This window comes from Eumetopias jubatus, unplaced genomic scaffold (genome assembly GCF_037043125.1).
Source record: "Eumetopias jubatus isolate StellerSeaLion01/CBP00866 unplaced genomic scaffold, mEumJub1_p1.0 scaffold_3, whole genome shotgun sequence".
NCBI classification, from domain to species: Eukaryota; Metazoa; Chordata; class Mammalia; order Carnivora; family Otariidae; genus Eumetopias; species Eumetopias jubatus.
This window is the reverse complement of record NW_028274809.1, coordinates 73,138,664-73,163,188: the sequence shown is the minus strand read 5'-3', so window position 1 is coordinate 73,163,188 and position 24,525 is coordinate 73,138,664. Positions and strand designations below refer to the sequence as shown.

Sequence of the window (24,525 nt, the reverse complement as noted above, 5' to 3'; positions counted from 1 at the left end):
GGGGAGCAAGATATCTAAACACAAACTAAGGCGAAAGCACCAGGCCAGAGTTTCCACAGATTGCCATTGGCTCCTGTAGCTGCAGGGCACTGACAGCCTAAAGATAACCCAAGTATCTACGAAGGGTCACTTTTAAATAGTAGCTTTAATACCACCAGTCATTTCAGAAGCATTTCCTTCCAGAGCCCGCTTCCATCCACACTGGCATGCCAACCGTGCCCAACAATGGCAAGCCCGCTGAAGAGATGAAAGCCCAGAAGGCAATGGAAGGAGTCCCAAAGGGGAACAGACAGCCCCGTAACCCTGCTGTGATTCTATTCTATGCCCACATTTGGACTGCTGAGAAAGGAGAATCTCGCAATGAGACACCTTGTAGAGGTGATCTACTGACAATCATGGGGGATTAAAGAACAGGCAGAAAATCAAACAAAATAGTTTAAGCCGATGCCTCCCCATCCTAAAACTGAGGCAATGTAAACCATGGGTGGCTACCTTCCAGGAGTTTTTCAGGAAAGCTACTACCTCCAGGAGAAAACGTATACCCTCAGTCTACTGGACCACAGTCTGGCCGAGCGAAGAGAACTGCATGGAGTCTTCAGCACATGCTCTAAGTATGCAGCCACTGTGACCACCCACTAATGGCAGAAGTGCCAAAGGGAACTGCTCAGAAGAGGCTGCTACTTTCTTACTGTCCCTTTAAGCCAGGGCCAAAGGTTCTCAAGATCTTCCTAAGAACCATTAAAATGAAGCAGCCCCTCACCTATCCACCAAGTTGAGTCCCCACGCTGTCCTAAATGGCAGTCGGCCAGGGGCTGGTGTACAAGGGACAGGTGCTCAGTGGGCTATTTTCAGTCGCTATCAGCTGCATCAGGCGCTGCACATGCTCAGTAGGCAGGCAAGTCTGGGTTGCATTTCCAACTCCAGGCAGCCGAGAGACATCCACCTTTCATAGCTGCCAGGGCAACCAGCTGCTCAGTGCTCCTCCCAAGATGGGAGCAATGAAAACAGTATAACCTGGCCAGCCACCAGGCCAGCAAGCAAGCTGCACCTCGCATGTCACTGCCTGGGTTATTCTGAGCCGGGTTATTGACACTCCATGGCAACACAGGAACAAAGGGCCGGCGAGAGGGACTTAAATGTCCTACAAAAGTTGCTAGAAAAGTCAGCAGCTCAGGCTTCTGTTTTCCTAATAAAAGTAGCAGTGGCATTATTATTAGCTTATCGTGTGCCCCTCCAGTGGCTGTTATATGTGAGTAATAATAATAACAAAGGTCTCCTCTTTGAACAAAGGTTCTCTTTTTGTTTTGCTCGCCACCATGAAGTTGCTCTAGTTGGGATACCTCCCAAAATACAGCATGCGGGCCTGGCCCCCACAACACCAACACCGCAGGACTGGTTTTCCTCATCCGTTTACCTCTCACGTCGCCATACCCTGTGATCCACTTCCACCATACAACTCTTTGAAAACAAACTGCCCCTCCGTAACCTTACAATAGCTCTCACTGCCCTCCGGATAGGAGACAACTGGCTCAGGGCCCCAGGCCCTGCCAGGCCAGCAGGACCTCTACTCCCAACCCAGATCCCTTCTCAAGACTGCCCTGGCCATGTTGGAACTGCCCAGGTGGTGTCGTCTGTCCCCCACCCCCACAACTTCTCTGGGTGAGGCCCTTCCCTGGGCAAGAAGTCCTTCTCAGTCCTTCCTTTGTTGCCCTAGTCCCCGTCGATCCTGCCAAACCCCAGCTCCCTGGACTGCTGTCTCCAATCCCAGCCCAGTGTGATATGGAGGCCCTTCCTGTTCATATCCCCAGTGCTGGGCTATAACCTTTGCCTCCTGCAACCAGACGGGGACTCCTTGCCAGCAGGAACCACTTCTAGTTACGCTGACATCGTCCGTGCCTAGCGGTGCACTTGCGCTACCGTATCCAAGATTGTAAGGTTGTGCTGTAACTGACTCTCTTTTCCCAAAGTAGAATAAATTCTTTGAAAGATGTGCTCTTACCTCCTCAGCCCAGATCAGTCCCTCTTATGTTATCTTTTCTATATTATAATAACTATAATTGTAGCCAACATTATCTATTCATTCATTCGTCAAATATTCATTGAGCACCAACTACGTGCCAGGCACTGTCGTAGACACTGGGGATAAAATGAACACTCCACTCTGGGCCTCACTTTGCACGTTTTCCCCACAAACTCCTCACAACCATCCTATCACTTGTCTCCATCGTGCCACTGGGGGAACAGCCCGACAAGTGAGGGAACACATGCACACAGACACACAGGAAAGCAGATGACGATGGCTCGTGACAGTGTTTGCCTTTGTCTCTCTCCTGAGAAAGGCCTGATTCCAATGCACGGCCCAGAGGTTCCCTTCAGAAGACACTCTTCAACTAGCAACATCATTTACCTACCAAAAATTCACCCTAACGCTTTGCAAAACTGATACCATGAAGCCTACGAACTAGGACATGGTGTTAAAGGTGAAGAGAAGCCGTGACTGTGGGTGACTCAGCATGGCAACGGGCAGTACAATATACACAGCAGAGGAGTCTGATTCCCAGCCGGACTGTGGGTATCTTTCCGCCCCCCCCACCCACCCATTCTTTACAACTTTCCTGAATGGATCCATCCAAACTGGCTTGGTGCGGGTACCCGCATTTAGAAGAGGAAATAAATGCGGCAAAATAAGCAAAACAAACAAAAAAGGCCACTCCCATTCCAAATCACCATTCAGTTCCAGGCAGAGGTGGGGGTTTTGTTTGTTTTGTTCTGTTTCAGGTGATTTTCACCACTGCCTTCCCAAGAGAGATTTCATTCTTCCTCCTATTCCTCCTCCTTCCCACATCCCCCCAGTGTCCTATCCTCAGAAAGTCCGAGCTCTGCTCTAACCCATAACAAAGAATTAGATGCCGCATTACCGTGGATCTAGGACCACCCCCCCCCCCCCCCCCCCCGGCAGTCTGCAGAGCTCAGATTCAGCTGATTAGAATCAGGCAGCAGCTGTTCCAGTGTTATGACCGAGGCCGAGGAGGCACAAATGTAAACTTCCCTATTCCTGTCAAACCACTGGCTTAGAGCAAGAGAGGATGGTCAGGCTTCATGAACTTGTGAAAAAATAAAGGGCTCGGGGCCAGCTCTGCTGCAGAATACACAGGGCAGTTGTCAGAGCTTTGACCTGGGGGCAGCAGGGATTTCCGGGCAGTGAGCTCTCAGGAGCAGACTGGAGTCACCTTTTTTAAACCGTGGGTCACGACCCATTCCTGGGTAGGGAGATCGATGTAGTGGTTCAAGACAAGGTCTCTTTCTTTCTTTTTAAATAAAATAATAAAATAGAGCTGAATAGAATGGAACAAAAGAGAGAGAGAAAGAGATGGGGGTACATTAAACATAGTAAGAGTAACTGCTGTTTTCTTCATGAGTTTTTTTGTTTCAGATGTGTGTGGGTCCTACTCTAAAATGTTTCTAAATGTAGATGCACTGGGTCCAACTGTAAAATGTTTCTTACTGTGAGTCACAGTGAAAAGTTTGAAAGTCACTCCGCTCTGTGTCTTACAGGATCTTGGAATTGACATGAGCTCTGAGTAATTATGACTATGCCGTATAATCATTATCTGTGGAAGCTGGCCTGAGGTCATGCTAGGCTGCAGAAGGAAGTTCCGAGGAGGCCGGGTAATAGTGTTTGGGGAGTTACAAAGTAATTCTTTATTGTGTCTTGTTTTCCTTAGTGTTCCTTTATGAGAGCAAAAGTCGCATATGTGACACACCTACAAATCTCCTGCTTCACTAGCTTTTCCATAAAGAGGCGATGGCATTCATCTTCTCATTCTTGAGACCTGTCTTCATAAAAGAGAAGCCCAGAAGCTACAGCACTGCCCTCTCACTGTTGACCACAAGGAAATCATTTAACGACCTTGGATTTTGGGTTTGTTTTCACATCTGTTCAATATTTGACTTAGATTGAATTTTTAGAGTCTTCTCCACACCCTACTGCTACTACCCTCCTTTCATATAAATGCACTGAATATATGTTTTTAAATGTTCACTGAAAAAAAAAAATTGGATGTGGCTTTAGTTTTAACTACCCACAGCCGAAACAAACATTTCCCAAGAAGCAAAAGCTCAAAGGCGGCTTTGTCATAGTTCACCTTACATCAACTAATACACCATCATTCTGTTAGATAAGAAAATCTAACAACAAAGAAGCAGTATCTTAAAAGTATGTCGCTTCATCAGATATTTACAGTTTAGGTCCTAGGAGTGAGTGGCAAACAGCTCACTATATCTCATCTCTCTCCCCAAAAAGTCTCTCATTTGATGATGTATCCGTGAAAAAGATTTTATTCTGAACAAAAGGGATAAATTATAGTAATGAGAAATGAGAGCAACCAACTTAATACAGACATTTCTCGTACATTCATTCACCCCTTCAAGAACTTCCTGAATCTTCAATAATGAGAAATTCAAAGAAAGGCTTATTCTATTCTTCTCCCACAGTGGCAAAGAGGGGCACCTTTGTAGACCCTAACAAAAAGTCTATTGACGTTATCCCCTTCATTGGGTAATTGGGCTGGAAAGTCTGAGCGGCAATGGCTTCGGAAACAGTAAAATCAAGTCAGCCCACAAAATAATTTAGAACTTAGCAATCTTCTCTAGGACAGGCCAAAACCTCTTACAACAAAACTCTGTAAAAGTCCAGCCCTTGTTGCTGTAATAAAATCAAAACTATGGCTAGCAAATTTGATAAAATGTGGGTCATCTTAGCTTAGAAATATTACTGAAGCAATATTCCATTTTAAGTATTTGTGTCATGGACGTCACCAGCAAATGCTCTCAGGGATAAAGGGAAAGCCAAACATGGAGGTTCTGGAACAAAAATGGACTTTTCCCCAGTGGCATAATCGTAGTATTAGAGCATGATTAGTTTTATTAATGGGAAGGGAAAGGAAGGATATACAGATAATTAGGCCTCAAGTGCTCTTCTCGGTAAGAGCAAATAAAACTCTTCCTGCAGCTACAGTTGTATGTATAATGAACATGAAAAATGAATACTGGTATGAGAGATGAGAAATAAAAAACACAAACCCAGGTGAAGGAGCCTGATCATTTGCTATTACAAGCTCTCATCTCAGCTCTCAAACACACTGGACTGAGCCGGATTCTAGCAGGCACCAGATATAATGTGAAAGTGGATGTAGCTAATTTAAGGACCAAAAAAAAAAAAAAGTCAAATTCTGAAGAAGACCGATAATGACTGAAACTCTTGAACACCATTCCTTAAAGTACATTACACCTTTTGTTGGTTGTGTTAACGTAAGCAAGAGTTGTTTTTTTTTTTTTAAGATTTTATTTATTTGACAGAGAGAGAGACACAGAGAGGGAACACAAGCAGGGGGAGTGGGAGAGGGAGAAGCAGACTCCCCACAGAGCAGGGAGCCCAATGTGGGGCTCGATCCCAGGACCCTGGGATCATGACCTGTGCCAAAGGCAGACGCTTAACAACTGAGCCACCCAGGCGCCCCCGTAAGCAAGAGTTTTAAACAATTCAAAGGCACATCCCCCAAAAACCTATCTCATGAGGGTAATCATGAGGATTATGGGAAATAACACATATAAAACAGCTCAACATTTGGCACATATTAGCCACTCAATAAATAGTACCTATAATCATCAGAGGTACTTATAGTAAGCAATATTTTCCAAGCTTATTTGGTCTTTTTTCCCCTAGAGTATTTAGGATTCCATACAACTTGAGAGATGTTCTAAAGCACACTCATACTAACCAAACCCTATCAAAATCAATGTTTGGGACCTATTATTTGAAGTGTTAACACTATTTCTAATCAATATTTAAGAACACACTTGGGAATAATGTGGGAGACAAAGGGGAAGAAGTTTTGCTTGTTTTTTCTTCTTTTTCCCCCAATGAGCTAAAAAGAGTACACTACCCAACAAAATATATTGGAACTAAATCTCTATAGCTTTCTTATTTATGCCCCAGTAATGCCATCTAGCTTCACTGAAGCACAATCAATAAGGTGCCACAGCTATTCTGCAAACATCAAACATGGGTCTATTTCCTTTTATTTATTTATTTTTTAAAGATTTTATTTATTTATTTGACAGACAGAGACACAGCGAGAGAGGGAACACAAGCAGGGGGAATGGGAGAGGGAGAAGCAGGCTTCCCGCTGAGCAGGGAGCCCGATGCGGGGCTCGATCCCGGGACCCTGGGATCATGACCTGAGCCGAAAGCAGGCGCTTAACGACTGAGCCACCCAGGCGCCCCGGGTCTCTTTCCTTTTAAACTTGGTCTAAAGGTCTGCACTAGACAATGTATGGGGCTAGTATAAAGATTTTAGTTAACTACCCTATTATTTACCTCTTTTGGTTAAGCATTTTGTACTTAACATTTGCTTTATGACTAATGTTGAATATATTAGAGTGCATTACAATTAGGGGTTCTCAGTGTGTTTTTTTAATTCCTAGTAAATATACAAAAACAAAGAGTCTTTTCATAGAATATGCTATTGACAGTTAACAAGGAGTTGAGTCATGGAGGGAAGACAGGACTAAGGCAACTGTTATGATTAGAGCACTGTAGGCCATAGCACTCACGGAATATTCTGGTTGAAGAGAAAAAAAAAAGCTATTGCAACTAAAGGATGATGTGCCCTTTTCCTTCCTTGTAAACATCCTAGTGGTGGTGGTATATTAAATAGCAAAACTTCAGTGGCAATCCATTTCCACTTCAGCCAGACGGACTTGTTCCATTACCTATCTTCGCTGTGACATTAGAGGGTCATTTGCTGGATTCTTTGCGCAGCTTAAGAGCTAAAAGCAGGAAAAAACAACCAATGGCAGAGTTGCTAATATTGATTCATAAATGCCCTTTTCCCCTTCTCTCTTCTCCATTCTCTCTCGACTTCTCCATCTCTGTTCACACCGTATTGCCACCTCAATTGGTCTTCCACTCTTTCTTTTCAATCATGCTCACAACCACAGTTCCACCCATGATATCAAATGAAACCAAAAGGAACTGCTTCATACCATAGAGAACTGATACTATACCTAGGGAAGGGAAGGGAAGGGAATTTGGAGGGACTTTATTCCACCACCTTCTGTAGATTTTTTTTTCTAGTTATCATAGTGTTTAGCAATTACACAGTGGAGAAAAAATCCTAGAAATGTGCCTGTTATGTCTCCAGATATTGTCAAATATTCCTTGGGGAGGAAAATAGCCCCCAGGTGAGAAATATTAACCCATCAATTTTTTCCAACTAAATCCTTATTAATCCCTACAACTTAGGACTCAACCCCTCCTCTGGTTTAAACACCTCCAATTCTTTTAAACTTACCACATAGGATCCTTATTTTATATCTTCTTGGCACGAAAAGCCTGCAGCATTATTGAAATGTTTTTAACAATACTGCGTAGAGCAGAATCTAGACTGTGGATACCTAAATGGTTACAACATTACTGTCCACTAGAAACTTAATGTAAAGCCCATTACATAATATTATGTCATATAATATTAGATAGCATAGGAGAAAACCCAGATGACCTTGGGTACAGCAATAAATTTTTAGAGGCACAATTCATGAAAGAAATAATTAATAAGCTGGACTTCATTAAAATTAAAAACTTCTGCTCTGTGAAAGACAACAAAAGAGAATGAAAAGGCAAGTCACAGAATGGGAGAACGTATGTACAAAATACTCATGTGATAAAGGACTGTTATTCAAAATATACAAAGAACTCTTAAAACTCAAAAATAAGCAAACACAACAACCTGATTAAAAAATCGGCCAAGGATCTTAACAGACACACCTCACCAAAGAAGATATACAGATGGCAAATAAGCATATGAAAAGATGTTCCACATCACATGTCATCAGGAAAATGCAAAATAAAACAACAAGGAGACACCACTACACACTATGAGAGTGGCCAACACCCAGAACACTGACAACAGCACATGCTGGTGAGGATGTGGAGCGACAGGAACTCTAATTCATTGTTGGTGGAAATGCAAATGGTACAGCCACTTTGGAAGACAATGGAGAGGCTTCTTAAAAAACTAAACATACTCTACCATAAAACCCAGTAATCACAAGCCTTACTGTTTACCCAAAGGAGCTGAAAACATGTCCACACACAACCTGCGCATGGATGTTTGTAGCAACTTTATTCATAACTGCCAAAACCTGGAAGCATCCGGTATGTCCCTTCAGTAGGTCAATGGATAAATTGTGGTACATCCAGACAATGAAATATTATTCAGTGCTAAAAGAAATGAGCCATCGACCCATGAAAAGACACGGAGAAACCTTAAGTGCCTATTAATAAATGAAAGAAGCCAATCCAAAAAGACTACATAATGCATGATTCCAACTATATGTCTTTCTAGGAAACACAAAACTATGGAGGCAGCAAAAAGATCAATGGTTGCTAGTGTCAAGGAGGGTGGAGGGAAGGGATAAACACGTGGAGCACAGAGGATGTTCAGGACAATGAGATACTCTGTATGATACTATAATGGTGGATACATGTCATTATACATCTGTCCAAACCGACAGAATGCATAACACCAAGAGATGCAAACTATGGACTTGGGTGATAATGATGTGTCAATGTAGGTCCATCAATCATAACAAATGTACCACTTTGGTGGGGGATGATGGCAATGGGGGAGGTTCTGCATGTGTGGGGGCAAGGGGTACGAGAACTCTCTATACCTTCCTCTCAATTTTGCTGTGAACCTAAAACATAACTTTAAAAAAATAAAGTCTTAACAAAGGGGGAGAACGGAGGAGTATTAAGTATGATAGTATTAAGAATAAACTAGTTTACAGAGAGCCAAACAATACCCAGTGAGCCACTTACCTTCCATACTAGGGGAAGGGAAAGCAATCATCATCAGCACAGGAAGAATCATCACTCCATCTACCATTGTACAACTGTGGAGGAAAAATAGATAAAAGTAAAACAAAAAATTTTAACTGTAGGATGACAAATTAAATTAAGCATACTATCTTCAAACTGCCATTCAAGGCCTTTCTTACAAATCCCCCTCACATATGTCGCCTTATTTCTTGCTAAATTTAAACATATACCCTTTACACAGATCTAAACAAATCATCTTAAGGAGTTAATCAGATTTACTTCCTACTGGTGGCCACTCTAAGGTGACTACCCTCTTACAGAGAACTCAATAGGGACATGAAAAATTCTCAGCTATAAGGCTAAGCATTCTCAAAGAATTTTAAGTTCGAATTTTATCTTAGCCTATGAAATGCAAAATTGGCACTAAATTTAAAAACTCTGAGAAGCATGAATAAACTGTTGTAACATGATGTTAAAGATTAAGTGACTGAATAATTCAAGCCAAATTACTGTGTTTGAACCTTACTTCTCCTTTAAAAGAAATTAAAAGTGGAGCATTATCACACAGCCCAAAAGGGGACCAACAACAACAACAAAAAACCAGGGGCGCCTGTCGGCTCAGTCATTGAGCGTCTGCCTTCGGCTCAGGTTATGATTCCGGGGGTCCTGGGATTGAGCCCCTGTCGGGCTCCCTGCTCAGCGGGAAGCCTGCTTCTCCCTCTCTCACTCCCCCTGCTTGCGTTCCCTCTCTCACTGTCTTTCTCTGTCAAATAAAATAAATAAAATCCTTAAACAAACAAACAAAAAAAAATATACAACTTATCCCCCATCTATGGCAAAGCAATGCGTTCTTACACAAACCTCAAATTTAACAAAGAATACATACAACCAAGACAGCAAGAAATCATGTAAGTTTGTAGTATATCAAAGTATACAAATGAAAGAAAGTAGTTACCTGATATAAATTTAAGGTTGATACTGCCCTGAAACTACATTAGCAAAAGCTCAATTTTTCCAAGTCAAAGGACTACAACAAAGAACTTTTCCATTTCAATAATTCCTGCAAAATTTTGGGAATATGGTGAGTTTGGTTATACTAATTCTTTATTACAAGAAATAATGTTTACAAATTAAACCTTTGACTAGTCATCAATCCGCAGGACACCATGCTTCCCCTAGCCACAGGATTTCTGTGGAAGCTGAGAAGTTGTGCCTTTTTCCTTAAATGCTACCCTCCGCCACAGGGTGCTACATACCCCAACACACACAAACATGCATGTGCACTCACACACTATCATCCTTTTTCTGGTCCCTTCTACTCATCTTTTTGCTTCCTATATAGATATAACCTTCCCGGGGAAGCTCTTCTACCCTCCAGAAAATCTCAAGTTATTTTGTTAGCGGTCTTATTTAACCATGTTTCTTTATAACTGATACTTAATTTGATTTTTAATTATATAATCGTTTGGATGATTATTTGATTACCACCATAGATCTTCTAAGGTCCATGATAGTAAGGACTGTGTTTGTTGTATCTTTATCATTTTTGGTTTCTTTTTTTTTTTTTTAAGATTTTATTTATTTATTTGAGAGAGAAAGAGAATAAGAGAGCACAAGTGGGGGGGGGCAGAGGGAAAGGGAGAAGCAGACCAGTTAATTCAGCTATTAAAAATGGTACCTCCAAAAGGAAAGGGGAAAAAGAACATAGAGAGGAGAATGTTCTGGAATAAAATCCCTGGTCATATTTTTTTTAAGATTTTATTTATTTATCTGACAGAGAGAGAGACAGTGAGAGAGGGAACACAAGCAGGAGGAGTGGGAGAGAGAAGCAGGCTCCCTGCTGAGGAGGGAGCCCAACATGGGGCTAGATCCCAGGACCCTGGGATCACGAACCGAGCTGAAGGCAGATGCTTGACAACTGAGCCACTCAGGCGCCCCTCCTGGTCATATTTTAATTTTTAAAAAATCAGCATGCTAAAGTCCCAATTTGAAGCCCTAAGGATATATTCCCAATTTTAAAATACGCTAAAAAGAAAATACTGTTTTTAAAGGTAAATTTTCAACTATCCTGCTCTCAAGTATTTTTGGCTAAGAAGTTTCAGATATAGGTTGGCAAAAAAAAGAGGGACTGGTAGTGGGGAAAGGGAGTAGCATAAAAATCAATAGTTCAGGGATGCCTTACTCCAGTGGTTTTCACACTTTTTGGTCTCAGAATAACTGTATAGTCTTAAAAAGTATTGAGGACTCTAAGCAGTGTGTCAATGTGAGCCATATCTATCAATACTTCCTCTACTAGAAATTAAAACTGGAGAACTTTTTAATATTGCGTTTGCTTTAAAACAACAATAAACACACTACCCCGTGTTTTATGAATTAAAAAAAAATTATTTTCTCCAAAAAAAGGTAGTAAGAAAAGTGGCATTATTTCCCATTTTTGTAAATCTCTGTATGTTTAGCTTAGTAGAAAGCGACTGGATTCTCATGCATGATTCTGCACTAAGTCTGTCACGCCATGTTGCACTGGTTAAAGTACGTATAGAAAATACAGCCTCACACAGACGTAAGGACCTCGTGGAACTGCTGAGAAAGTCATGGAGAGTCCACGGGATTCTGGACATTTTGAAAACCACTGCCTTACTCTTGAATTGATCATTCCTTCTACCATGCCATACCAGATAACCAGATGGCACCTGATAGTTTAGGATGCACATTTATCTGATACATGACAAAAATGTTACTGTTCTACAGGTTTAGAAATCTCATTAACTTCTCTAACATCAAAGAAGTCAGCAAGTCTAATGGTCAAGGAAGAAGGCATTAGACATTTTTTTTTAATGCAGGAATAATACTTTATGTACACAACTAAATACTTCTTAAATGAGACATAAACCTATGACAAAAAGGTTCTCAACTGTTCATCTACTTTAGGTTGAACCAAAATCCTTATGCAATGTTCTACGGTCAAAATGCCTAACTGAAAAATCATAGGCTACTGGGGATTACAGTCTATTATCTAAAGGATTCAGAGTATAAATTCTTGCCTCTAGTATATACCATCTCCTTTCTGTTCTTGGATAAGGCCTTCCATCCCTAGTAATTGATCTGTCTTTCCTTCAGACACAAAGAAAATAGCTATTCAGAAAAAGGGTTAGGGACCTCCCATCTTAACTAAGGCACCCTCTTTAAATCAGCACCATCTCTTACAATGTCTCAGGACTACTCTCTTGGGAGATAGAACAGTCTCATGATAGTCCTACTACAAAAAGGTATATCACCAGGGCAGAACAGAACTGCTTTCCAAATCCCATGGTACTTTTTAAACTCCACTTATAGCCTAGACTGATTTCCATTTACAGAGCTACTGTTTAGCTCAGCTTCTAACATGTGTGGGCTTGAGACCAAGTTTGGCACTTCTTTTGCTCATCACAATTTTACAGCTGGATAAAAACCACAGATACATTGCAATACATTACCCCCCCCCCAAAAAAATCAGAAAACATTTTGATATTGGTTACAGAATAATCAAGAGTATAATACACTTCTATATTCAATTTTTGGAACTCATATTAAACAATTTAGTCAATAATCCACTATTATTAGAATAAAGGATATTTCTAAAACCTAGACTTAAGAACAGATAACAACTTGTTATCTATAATGTTGGGGATAAAGGAAAAGTTGTAAAATGAATTAAGATTCTTCACCATCAGAAAAGTCTACAAAATGTTCACTGTCTAGAGAGCCTAAACTTATTTGGTTTGTCCATTTGTTCAACACATAATTTACTGAGTACTTATTCAATAGGGATTTTCTCTCCTCAATTCAACTTCTAATAATCTCCAAGTTAGAAAGAATCTTAAAAGACCAGGTTGGAGGCACCTGGGTGGCTCAGTCAGTTGGGCATCCAGCTCTTGATTTCGTCTCAGGTCATGATCTCGGGGCCCTAAAATGGAGCCCTGCAACTGGCTCCATGCTCAGCGGGGAGTCTGCTTTGAGGATTCTCTCTCTCCCTCTCCCTCTGCCCCTCACCCTGCTCATGCACGCTCTCTAAAATAAATAAATAAATCTTAAAAAAAAAAAAAAGAGAGACCAGGTTGTACAGCTGCCCTTCCCAATTTTAAATGACTTGGGTTGTCACTACTTTTCTACAGTTTTCTTCTTTATATCTCTATATGGTCTATGCTATTCCTTCCATAAGGAAAACAAATATATTCTCTTTAAGATAAAAGGTAAAGGCAAAGCAAGGAAAAGGATTAAGAGTAATTCTGTTTTCGGGTGCCTGGGTGGCTCAGTCAGTTAGGTGTCTGCCTTTGGCTCAGGTCATGATCCCAGAGTCCTGGGATCGCAGTCCCACATCGGGCTCCCAGCTCGGCGGGGAGCCTGCTTCTCCCTCTGACCCTCTCCCCCCTCATGCTGTTTCTCTCTCGCTTGCTAATAAATAAATAAATAAAATCTTAAAAAAAAAAAAAAGAGTAATTCTGTTTTCTCTTAGTTATCTGTCAACATTACATCATTATCATCCAACAGCAGTGGCACATACTAACCAGCCAGACACTGTGCTTAGAGATCATATGCGTTATCTCATTCAATCTCTCCCCAAAACACTCTAAAATAATACTCGCGTTAATCCCATTTTACACATAAGAAAATGGGCGGGTAGAAGTAACTTGTTGCTCAAGGACACAAGGTGAAGCTCAAGACCATCTGACCTGAGTTCAGGTCTTACTCAACCACCACTCACAACCTTTGTTAAACCAGCCAGCCACATTTTAGCAACCTGCTTTTGTCATCCTTAACGTTTTATTCAAGCTTCAACGCATTCTGTGCTTTAACCATCTTGATTTTCCTCTTAGAAAATAATCTTTACTCATGGTTATTTGGGCCACCTTTCAATCATGCCCTCATCCCATCTCTCTAACCTCAAAATTAATTTCATATGCTCTGCAACCTCAGATTATGTCCCCCATCCCTGAAAAAAAGATCTTGATGTGAAAGGAAAACCAAGCCACTCTGATATTATTCATCAAGTGGTTTCTACCTCCCATCCCCCATCCCACTCTCCGGTCTTGTAGCTCACATCTCGAAATAAAAACAGAAATTAGTGTAAGTCGGGCACATCTGGGACAAAGTTAGATCTAGTAAGACAAATTCTAGACATAAAACTTTGAGGGAAGATATACTTAACACAACCACCTCCAAGCAGGACAAAAATCGTCCATTATGTACCAACAATTCTGTCTCTTCTATGCTCAACAGGCAGAGAGATAACCCAAGGGCAGCTTGCACCAAACTACCTGGGCCTGTGGAAGGGGTGAAAAGAAACATGAGCTGTCAGTTACAGCTGCAAAAAAAAAAAAAAAAAAAAAAAAAAAGGCTAAACCAAAGCCATCATACCATATAAGTCAGGGTCTTTTCTCCAGTTCACAAATGACCTGTGAAATATTTTTAACACCACACTGTGTCTGAACTGGCAATGTGTAAGTTGCCAGGGCTTGGTTTTATATAGACTTCACTGCCGCTGGAAGGTTTCTGGTGGGGTGTTACTTTCAGAATATTAGCATGTAATTTGATCTTCTGCGATAGATGAATACAAATAGCTTCTTGGACAAGTCCTATAGAACTGAAACCCAGCCCCTGGATCAGTTCATCCTGTAGTTAGAGGAAATAATTACAGATTATTTCGGGAAAGAAAGGGTTTTGACTGAAAGAGTTACACTACAAACATTCCAGCTGTGACAGATGGACCCAAGATAAGGCTTGGAAAGGAGGGGAAAAGAACAATATAATCTGCAGGGGTGGGGGTGGAGGGGAGATGAGGCTTAATTGAATGAAAACAAGTGAAAGGTTTAAATTAGGCTCGCATGTAGGAACCAAAGAATCCCCAGTACATTTATTTTAATTGTTGTATACAGGACAAAACTGACTTTGCCGCACCCCTACCTGATCTACAGATGATGACTGAGCAAATCTTCTGAGATTCTGATGTTGTGATCACCCACTGCATGCCTTACTGGTACCGAAAGACGAGGTTTTATTTTGACACGCTTGACTAGATGGAAACTGTCCCTCATTTTCCACTTCATTCCCTCTGTATCAAATAGCTGTGGCTGTCCTGCTTTGTTTCAGCTCATAAGATGCCATCATCTCCCAGCTGTTTTGGTATATTCTCCTAGGCAGCTTGGGGCTCATGCCTCTCCCTTCCACAAATATTTTTTCATAAAATTCACTCATAAATTCATAATTTTTTCTTTTTACCTAGTGGTAGGAAGGACCCTGTTATTCCCCACCCCCATAACTCGTGGATGCCTAACTATGGAGTCCACCTAAAATCCCATCTTCCTCCCTAAGTCCTCAGTCAGGTCTGCCTCGGCCCCGTCTTCTCATTTCTAACTAGGCCTGAAGTTTCCCCTTTCCCCTAATAGTGCAGACCTTTCTACCCCTCCCATTACCAGACAAATGGTGTTTCAGGCACCTACCATCTGACACAACTGTCCCAATTCTAAGACTCATATGGTTAACCTATAATAATTTAAAGGCGGGTGAGGTGGGGAGAGGGGTGAAATAAAAAATGCCAGCATCAGGGAGGTATCTCTCTCTCCTCTTTTTTTTTTTAAACGGGAGACACCAGAGCATATTTCTGTGGAGGTATTTAAAAAAAAAAAACAAAAAAAAACAACTTTATACACTAGCTTGACCAAAGCCTTCCTTCTCATCCACGCTACCTACACACTCAAGCCCATTCCTGCCTCAGACCTTCCCACCCCCACCCCTACATTATATTACCTTGCCATATCTTCTTGATAGCACTTAACACTGTGAAATCTGTTGCCGATATATTAGTTCACTGATTTTTATTATGTTTCCCCCTCTCCCACTCCTCCTTCCGCACACATCAAAATATAAGTAACATGAGAGCAAAAATTCTACCTAGCTCATGGCTACATCACCATGCCTGGCACATACCAGGCACTCCATATAAATTAAAACACATTAACTTTAACTTCTTAGTCTATGCTACACTTGGGTTTAGGTGGGAAGAGGGAGGTGAGGTTTAAGGAATTGTATACAGGCTGGCAAGGAAATGATGGCGGGGAGGGGAGGGCTCCTTATCAATTTAATATAGTAGCAACCAGGTATTTGAGATAAATTAAAAGATATCATTTGTAACTTGGATTTCAGTTTTCAAGGGTGTCATCCAAGAGAAGCAGCCAAGCCAAAAGACGGCTGGCAGACTCCGGGTATACCAGACAACTCCCTGGTGGACAATATCCCATTTGGAAAGGACTGCATGGATCTCTAGTTGCAGACACCAGCTGATCTGCCCAGAGCCATCCCCAGTGACCTCTGAGACAGCTTCTGTAGCTTGAAAATACATCTTCTACAAGTCAGAAATTGACATATTATCTCCTCCTCCCACTCTAGTCTTCTAACAGGTATTGATGCTATTTGAAAAGCCATGCTTCCATGCCTATTAATAACCTTTAGAAAGAACCCCAAGGAAGTGTTAAGAGAAAAACAGATCTGGCTGGTGGAAGTCAAAGACTCAGTCAGAGTTACAATGAGCAATTAATATATTTGAACAAAAAGAAAGTTATAACATCTTCTGTATCATATGTTATCTGTCCAGGAGGCTTAAAACAAAATACTTTGCCAATGAATTCAAGAAATGTTCAATCAAGAACACTGGTCTTCACAGAGAGGAACACTTTTTAAAAAAACCCTTTATTTAAATAGACCAGCACCAGCTACTAACTTTATCTACATATCGATGACCCCAGGGAATTTTGCGTACAAGGCTGATACCATTAAACCTTTATAGTTATTTACATCTTTATAAAGTTTCTTCAGGTGACACCTCAAAGAGCAACTAACTCAATCTACTCTAAAATAATGGAATAACTAATTAACTATCTTTCAAAAGACTTTTCTTAGTGGTTGGTCTTTCTCCTCTCCCCTCCCCGGACTAGCATGTGATTAATGGAATTCTCTCACAACTTAGCTTGAAATATGCTTTTGCCAGTAGAGCAGCTAAAGCAGAATCAGATAATTGTGGTATGACTCAACAAATGCACAGCTGTTCATTTAAATATATCCATCAAAAGTATAAATACAATCATGAGAAAGAAAATGAACCGTGTACACAGGGTCAGTGTACAAGTTGAATGGGTTAGCACTGAAGTAACCACAACAGAAAACAAGGAGAAGGGGAGATGGGGCTGGGAAAGATTCTGCATACCAGCTAGAAAGAGACCAGAAAACCGATGTAACTGGAAAACCACCCACCCAACCCAAACACTCACTGGCCTAAACAAGAAATTAATGGCAAGTTAAAAGTAAAAATAAATGCGGTCTACTAATGTGGGGAGAGAGAAACGAAATCTAGGAAATGGCTGATGCCCCAAAACTCTGAGGTGGAAAGCCTACAGGGCAGAAATGAGGAACCCAATCTGTTATTAAAAACAAAACAAAGACCCTAAGGCAGAGGAAAACAGGAGGAACAGGATTCTCGCCTCTGTCCTCTCTCCACAACCTTCGAAGACTGATTATGAAATCATGAAATCATGAAATGTAGGAATCCCTCCAATGGTCCCAAAGCAAATCACTACCACCCCACACCAGGCAACATTTGTTAGAGGCTCTAGGTACATGAGATGGGTGCCACCTGAACATGACAGAAAGGAAACCAAGAAAAGGAAAACAGACAATCTGAAGAGGGGCCAAGGGAGCACTGAATAAGAGAAAAAAGTGCCTAGTCAGCCCTGCAGACCCCATTCCTTCCTTGTTCCTCAGGGATGGGCCTGGAGACCCCTCGAAACTTGAGAAGCAAAGGCACTGAAGACATGGGAGCCTCTCCTCTTTTAATATGTAATTCAAAATAATAACAAATAAAATGAATATCTAATCCATGATGATGATTTCTAAGCTTTCCCTGAACTATCAAAATCAAGTTCTTGCCAAAAAAATCATCTCTCCGGTGGGGGAGTGGGGGGCGGCTCACGCTTAGCCTGACTACTCAGTCATCTTGCCAGGAAACCATTCATGTTCTCCATATTTACAGGCAAACCTCTCTTGTATCATTATAAGCGACAGCTATTTCAACAACTACCACCAGCCTCAGCCCCTAGTCCTCCCACATCTACCCTCTTCATCCTTCATAGAGAACTTTCTAGAAAGAGAAATCTACACAGCTCCTTCCACATCCTCTCTCTCCTCTATCCAGTCCATCACCAAAATAGCTCTTTGGATCTATAAGGGAGATTGCTCAAAACGTGGATTCTCAAGCCTCAACTCCAGAGATTTTTATTCGATTGACCTAAGATGGGGCCTAGGAACCCCCAAACCCACAGCAATTCAGGTGGTTCTGAGAATGCTGAGGGTGGGCTCACTTGCCCATTCTGCAGCATGGCGGTGCTGATGACCCCCTTCTGCCCCTGGGTTCCTCCCTGGTTGGGATTCAGAGGTTCCACTCTCTCTGGATCTTTACTTTTATGGTTTGGACCTTCTCAGTTTCCTTGGATGGAGTTTTCCTCTTCTGCTACTCATCCCTTAAATCTTAGTTTCCCACAGAGCCTCATATCTCAGCTCCCTCTTCTCACTCAAGACAAGCACCTATGGGGGGGTGGAGGGATGGGTTGGCCTGGTGATGGGTATTAAGGAGGGCACGTTCTGCGTGGAGCACTGGGTTTTATGCACAAACAATGAATCATGGAACACTACATCAAAAACTAATGATGTATGGTGATTAACATAACAATAAAAAATTTAAAAAAAAAAAGATGGCACCTAATTCCCTAGCTTCAAGGCCACTGAGCTGAACCTGAACCACCAGGCAGAGAATGGAATCACCAGTTCTTTACTCATATCCCCCCTCCCCCACCCCATCGAATCCTTATTACCTTCTTCTCCTTCCATATGTCCTTGTCCTTTCACTGTTTATAAAAGTAATTTTAAAAAACTGTACTACAGATATTTCAAATTATAGAAACTGAAAAGTATTTAAAAAAAAAACCCTATTTTGGGGCGCCTGGGTGGCTCAGTCATTAAGCATCTGCCTTTGGCTCAGGTCATGGTTCCAGGGTCCTGGGATCGAGCCCCGCATCGGGCTCCGCATCGGGCTCCCTGCTCGGTGGGGAGCCTGCTTCTCACTCTCCCACTCCCACTGCTTGTGCTCCCTCTCTCTCTCTGACAAATAAATAAATAAAATCCTAAAAAAATTAATTAAAAAAACCCTATTTTGACCTCCCAGTTTTAATTATAAAGCACCATCCTACCACCCAGTTTCAAAAATAAGCCATCTTATTTCCTCTATTCTGCCCATTTTCTTCCTGAGGTATTTTAATGAGAATCCCAGATATCACATCATTTCACCCACAAATTCTCTCACAAATAAGGACTTTTTCTAAATACAACTATAAAATCAACATCTCACCTAACAAAATTAAAAGTATTCCTCCTCCAAATATCATCTAAAAAGCTAATCAGTGTTTAAATTTGCCCCAATTTTCAACTATAAACATCTCCCGCACTTACCCCCCCCACCTACCAAAAAAAACTGCAGGGAGAATGGGAACAGCATACCAATAAGAAGTTGTTTTCATTGCTTTTCAGTTATTGTAACGAGTGGTTCAGTGTTAGGATTGTGGCAGTATTGAGAATACTCTGTGTATAATGTGGCAGAAAGCTAACGAGTTACTGTGGTACATTTGAATTCTATCATCTCCTGCTGTGTTGGAGAACCACAATTCTCCATGTGAAATTAAGGTAATACAGAGAAGGTTAAGTAAGAACCTTATCACCTGATTTTGAATTGGAAGTATCAATATGAACTCATGAAATATTTTATATGTAGTTGTCCTCTGTCCCCTGAAAGGCCTGGAGATAATGACCTACCCAGCAGCAGTAAGTATGACTGGTGCTCAGAAAGTGGTGGTAAAACACTACTTCCCACTAAAAGGAAAAGAACAAGCTGAATTGAACTATGAGGTTGCAATCACCAAATCCAGCCAGTAGGCAGTTAGAGGTCAAATGGATGGGTTCTTCAACAGATAAACTATAAGGAAGGGAAAGGGTTGCAGGGGGAACCTAAGGTTTAAGAGACTTAGTTAGACATAAAAAGATGTGCAAGACTAAAGTACAGTGGCTAGGTATGCACACACGGGTGATAAAACCATAAAGAAAGGCAACAGAGCAATTACTCCGGAAGTCAAGAAAGCAGCGACTGACCTCTGGAGGGGCAGAGGGGCTATGTCTGGCATGGAACACACCAGGGGCTCGAGGGAGACTGCTAATATTCTGTCTCCTCATCTGTGTGGCGGTCACAAAAAAATATTCCCCTTATAATAATTAACTAAGCTATGTAGGCTTTGTATGGATAGCTGCGTCTGTGTCTTATTTTACAATAAAAAAAAAAAGGAGACAGAAACAGAATGTGTGCTGTTAAAAAAAAAGGTGCAGACTAACAGACACACACACACACACACACACACACACACAGAAGAAATAACAGCACTGCGTAACATGTATACGCAAAAATCTGCCCAGATTTGTGCCACAAATGTTTTTGTAATAAACTTCTGAAATATCAACTATTTTTTTAAAGATTTTACTTATTTATTTGTCAGAGAGAGAGAGGGTGCAAGTAGGGGGAGCAGCAGAGGGAGAGGGAGAAGCAGGCTTCCCACTGAGCAAGGAGCCCAATGCAGGGCTCGATCTCAGGACGCTGGGATCATGACCTGAGCTGAAGGCAGATATTTAACCAATTGAGCCACCCAGGCGTCCCATGAAATATCAACAATTTTTTATCTTCAAATAGGAAAACTGTTTTTTCAACTTCCAAGTTTATTCATTTTTAATAGAGAAATAGGCATCGGTTACCTAGTCATAATCAGAAATAAATTATTAAATAAAATTAACATAATAGCTTATAAGTTGGTCCTTCCCCTCTCTTCCTTCAATCATATAAGTTTCATGGGTCAAGGATATAGAAAGACTGTCGAGTCCAGAACAATGTTTCCCAAACACTGTGCAACATTATCATCCAACAAGAAAAATTAACATCATAAAGATATGAGCCCTTGCAAAGTATCCATACATATATCACAACCCCAATCATAATATTAGCAAGTTTTCTTCTTAGAGAGGAGGGAGTAGTGAAGATACGATTATTTCAAAGTTCATATATTTTTGGGGCGCCTGGGTGGCTCAGACGTTAGGCGTCTGCCTTCAGCTCAGGTCATGATCCCAGGTTCCTGGGATGGAGCCCCGCATCGGGCTCCCTGCTCAGTGGGGAGTCTGCTTCTCCCTCTCTCTCCCTCTCTTGCTCTCCCTCCCTCTCAAATAAATAAATAAAATCTTAAAGAAAACTAAGTTCATATATTTTTTAAAAACCTCACACATGAAAATAGACATGAATATTCTATAAAATGGAACTTTAAAATTCTGTCAAAGGAAACTTAAAATAAATACAAAAATTTTGTAAAATGGAACTACCCCCATTACAAGGAAAAACACACATAAGCTCCAAGAGTTAAAAAACTGATCCTGGTACATGTATGGGCAGAGAAAGCAATGAAACTAAATGGATATCCCTGAAATAGACCAAAGTGTATACAGGAATGTATAATACAAAAGAAATCAAAGGAGAAAAGTTGGGAGTATTCAGTAAAATTGGAACGACTAGCCAATGGGACAAAGACCACTAATTTTCCACTAAAATTCCTTCTTGGCTGCTTCTTGGGTGCATGTTGACCTGCAGAAATTGCACTCCCCACTCTCCCTTGTAGCTAGATGTACCCCAAGACTAAGTTCTCACCAATGGAAGTAGAAGTGATCATTTGCCCTGGACTTTCTCCTTTGTCCTTCGCACGGAGGGAGCCCAGATAATGGGGACGCCATCTATGGCCATGCAGATAACTAGAGTGACAACTGAACAGATGGAACAAGAGTCTCAATGACTAGTGGACATGGGAGGTTCTGCTGACCTGGTTTGTTCACAGGGGGACTGTTAGGTGAGGAAAAAAATCAACTTCTATGTTCTTTGAACCATAGCATATCCCTTGGTTACAGCAACTCAGCCTTATCCTAATTAACAGAGCATCTAGAGAAAAATTAAGTTGGATTCATACCTAACATTCCAGATGGATCAAAGATTTAAACCTGAAAACTGAACCACACGACATCCAAGGAACCGTGAGATAGGTTTTTAGCCACAGAAAGGTTATCTATTTAGCTCTACAAATCCTTGTGAACATCTGTTATTGACTGTCTCTTCCCCTACAATGTAAGCTCCAAGAATTGGGATTGGTCTTCTCCACTATGATACACACTGCTGCCTAGAACAAGTGCCTAATGCCTAAGAGGCTTTCCATAAGTAGCTGTTGAATGAATAAAGTGGTAAATTTAAGTATACTAATTTTTAAATAATCTGCACAGCAAAATAATTACTTTTGTACAAATGACAACATATAAATATCACTTATTACACTTAATTTTGTTAATGCACAGGAGCTCTGATAACAGAAAAATCAATAACCCAATGGAAAAACGGACTAAGGACACAAACATAGGGGGAACACAACGGGAAATACAAATGGTCTTTAAAATTATGAAAAGATGCTCAAGGTCAATGACAATACAAATGCAAATTAAAGCTACATTAAACTATCATTTTTCACCTATCCATTTGGCAAAGAAAAACACCTTTGACAATCGTACAGTGATCAGCAAGGGTATGAGGAAGCAGTGTTCTCATCCAGTGCTGTTGAAATCTAAAACTTTGGGGCGCCTGGGTGGCTCAGTCGTTAAGCATCTGCCTTCAACTCAGGTCATGATCTCAGGGTCCTGGGATCGAGCCCCACATCAGGCTCCCTGCTCAGCAGGGAGGCTGCTTCTCCATCTCCCCCCTGCTGGTGCTCTCTGTCTTGCTATCTCTCTCTCTCTCCTTCTCTCGAATAGATAAATAAAATCTTAAAAAAAAAAAAATCTAAAACTTTGCAAGCCCAATGAGCAGAGTAACCTGGCAATAAATTTCTACCATATTTAAAATGTGTGTACCCTTTGACACAGCAATTCTACTACTAGAAATGGATCCTACAGAAATGCTCATGAACATGTTTGAAATGCTATCTGTACAAGGTTATATTCCCTAGAGCCCTGTTCATAATAATAAATAGAACAGAAGTCATCTAGGTAGCCATCAACATAGCACTGGTTAAATAAATTATAGCACATGTCCACAGTGGAATACTAGGCATCCATTAAAAAAGAATGCAGTATTAATAAGGAAGATCTTCCAAGAAATAGTATCACAATGAAAAAAGGCACAAAACAATGTATACTGATACCATCAGGGTTTAAAAAAACACACACACATACGGGGCGCCTGGGTGGCTCAGCTGGTTAAGCGTCTGCTTTCAGTTCAGGTCATGATCCCAGGGTCCTGAGATCGAGCTCCTCTTCAGGTTCCCTGCTCAGAGGGGGGTCTGCTTCTTTTCCCTCCACCCCTCCCCCTGTTTGTATTCTCTCAATACAAAGGAGATGGGGAGGAGTGAAACTTATTTTTTCACTCTCTTGTGCCTTTTTAATCTTACAAACAGCTTATTATATCACCTTCCTAAAAATAAATATTTTATAAAGAAACAACAATACAAATATTCATCCCCAATCCCCAGTTATCTGAAAACTTCTCTGGCGATTCTCACTGTCAAATGCACTAGGGAACTACTGAGCGGAACAACTTTAACCCTGTTTCATAATTAAGAATCACAGGGTCAGCAATTAACAAACACCACCATCTCTTCCTCCATCAAATAAATACATATGCGAAATAAAGTCAGTCTCTTAATTCCATCCCAGTTATTCATTACTTCCTCTTAAAACTAATTCAACCTCATACCACCTTAAATGGGCATGAAAATCGCTCAAAATGTTCCAAGGATGGTAGCCAGAACCAACAACTATACTAATATATTAACACAGCCTCGCGCCAAAGAAGTTCCTTCCAGGCACCCAGAAGATGAAAATTTGACATAACTGACACCTCGGCAACAGCCCAAAGCTGTGCATCATCTCTGCCTTGGAAAATAAAAACTCACATCATTAAGACTAAAAAGTCCAATGTCAACAGCCGTGGCTTTTGTTTTCTCCCTCATGTGAAAGGTTTCCCCCCGCATCCCCCTTTAAATTATAGGCTAACCCCTCACTTGAGGACTGGTTATTATGTTACAGCCTTATAAGGAACACTAAGCAGTCATTATTTAGACTGAGATTCTGCTTAAAAGGGAAAATGTCCACAACTTATCAAGTGGAAGGAAAAAGCAAGTTGTAAAACGAAATGTGTAGTCATGTTCATCAATTTTTAAACATAATTAATATGCAGATTTTACTTGTAATACGGTAAGATTCGTGTATGGAAAAGTATGTGTTCCAACTTATTAGCTATGGGTAAAAGAGGAAAGGCAGGGAGGAAATTTTACCTGTTTATATGTCTGTATTTATACTGTTTTGTACTATTTTGAAATTAAATAATCAAGGGGCGCCTGGGTGGTTCATTCGGTTAAGCGGTGTACTTTGCCTCAGTTCATGATCTCGGGGTCCTGGGATTGAGCCACATGGGGCTCCCTGCTCAGTAGGGAGCCTGCTTC

General features: G+C 41.1%; 1 protein-coding gene across 2 annotated transcripts in view; it reads right to left on the bottom strand.

Moving 5' to 3' along the window:
- ACVR1 (activin A receptor type 1) overlaps window positions 1-24,525 on the bottom strand; it is a 123,416-nt gene that overhangs the window by 48,872 nt on the left and 50,019 nt on the right. For both annotated transcript variants that reach the window (XM_028113143.2, XM_028113145.2), the window contains one exon: window positions 8,885-8,958. In XM_028113143.2, the coding sequence (XP_027968944.1) occupies window positions 8,885-8,951 (67 nt within the window). In that variant the 5' untranslated portion in view covers window positions 8,952-8,958. The remainder of the gene's footprint in view (window positions 1-8,884; window positions 8,959-24,525) is intronic.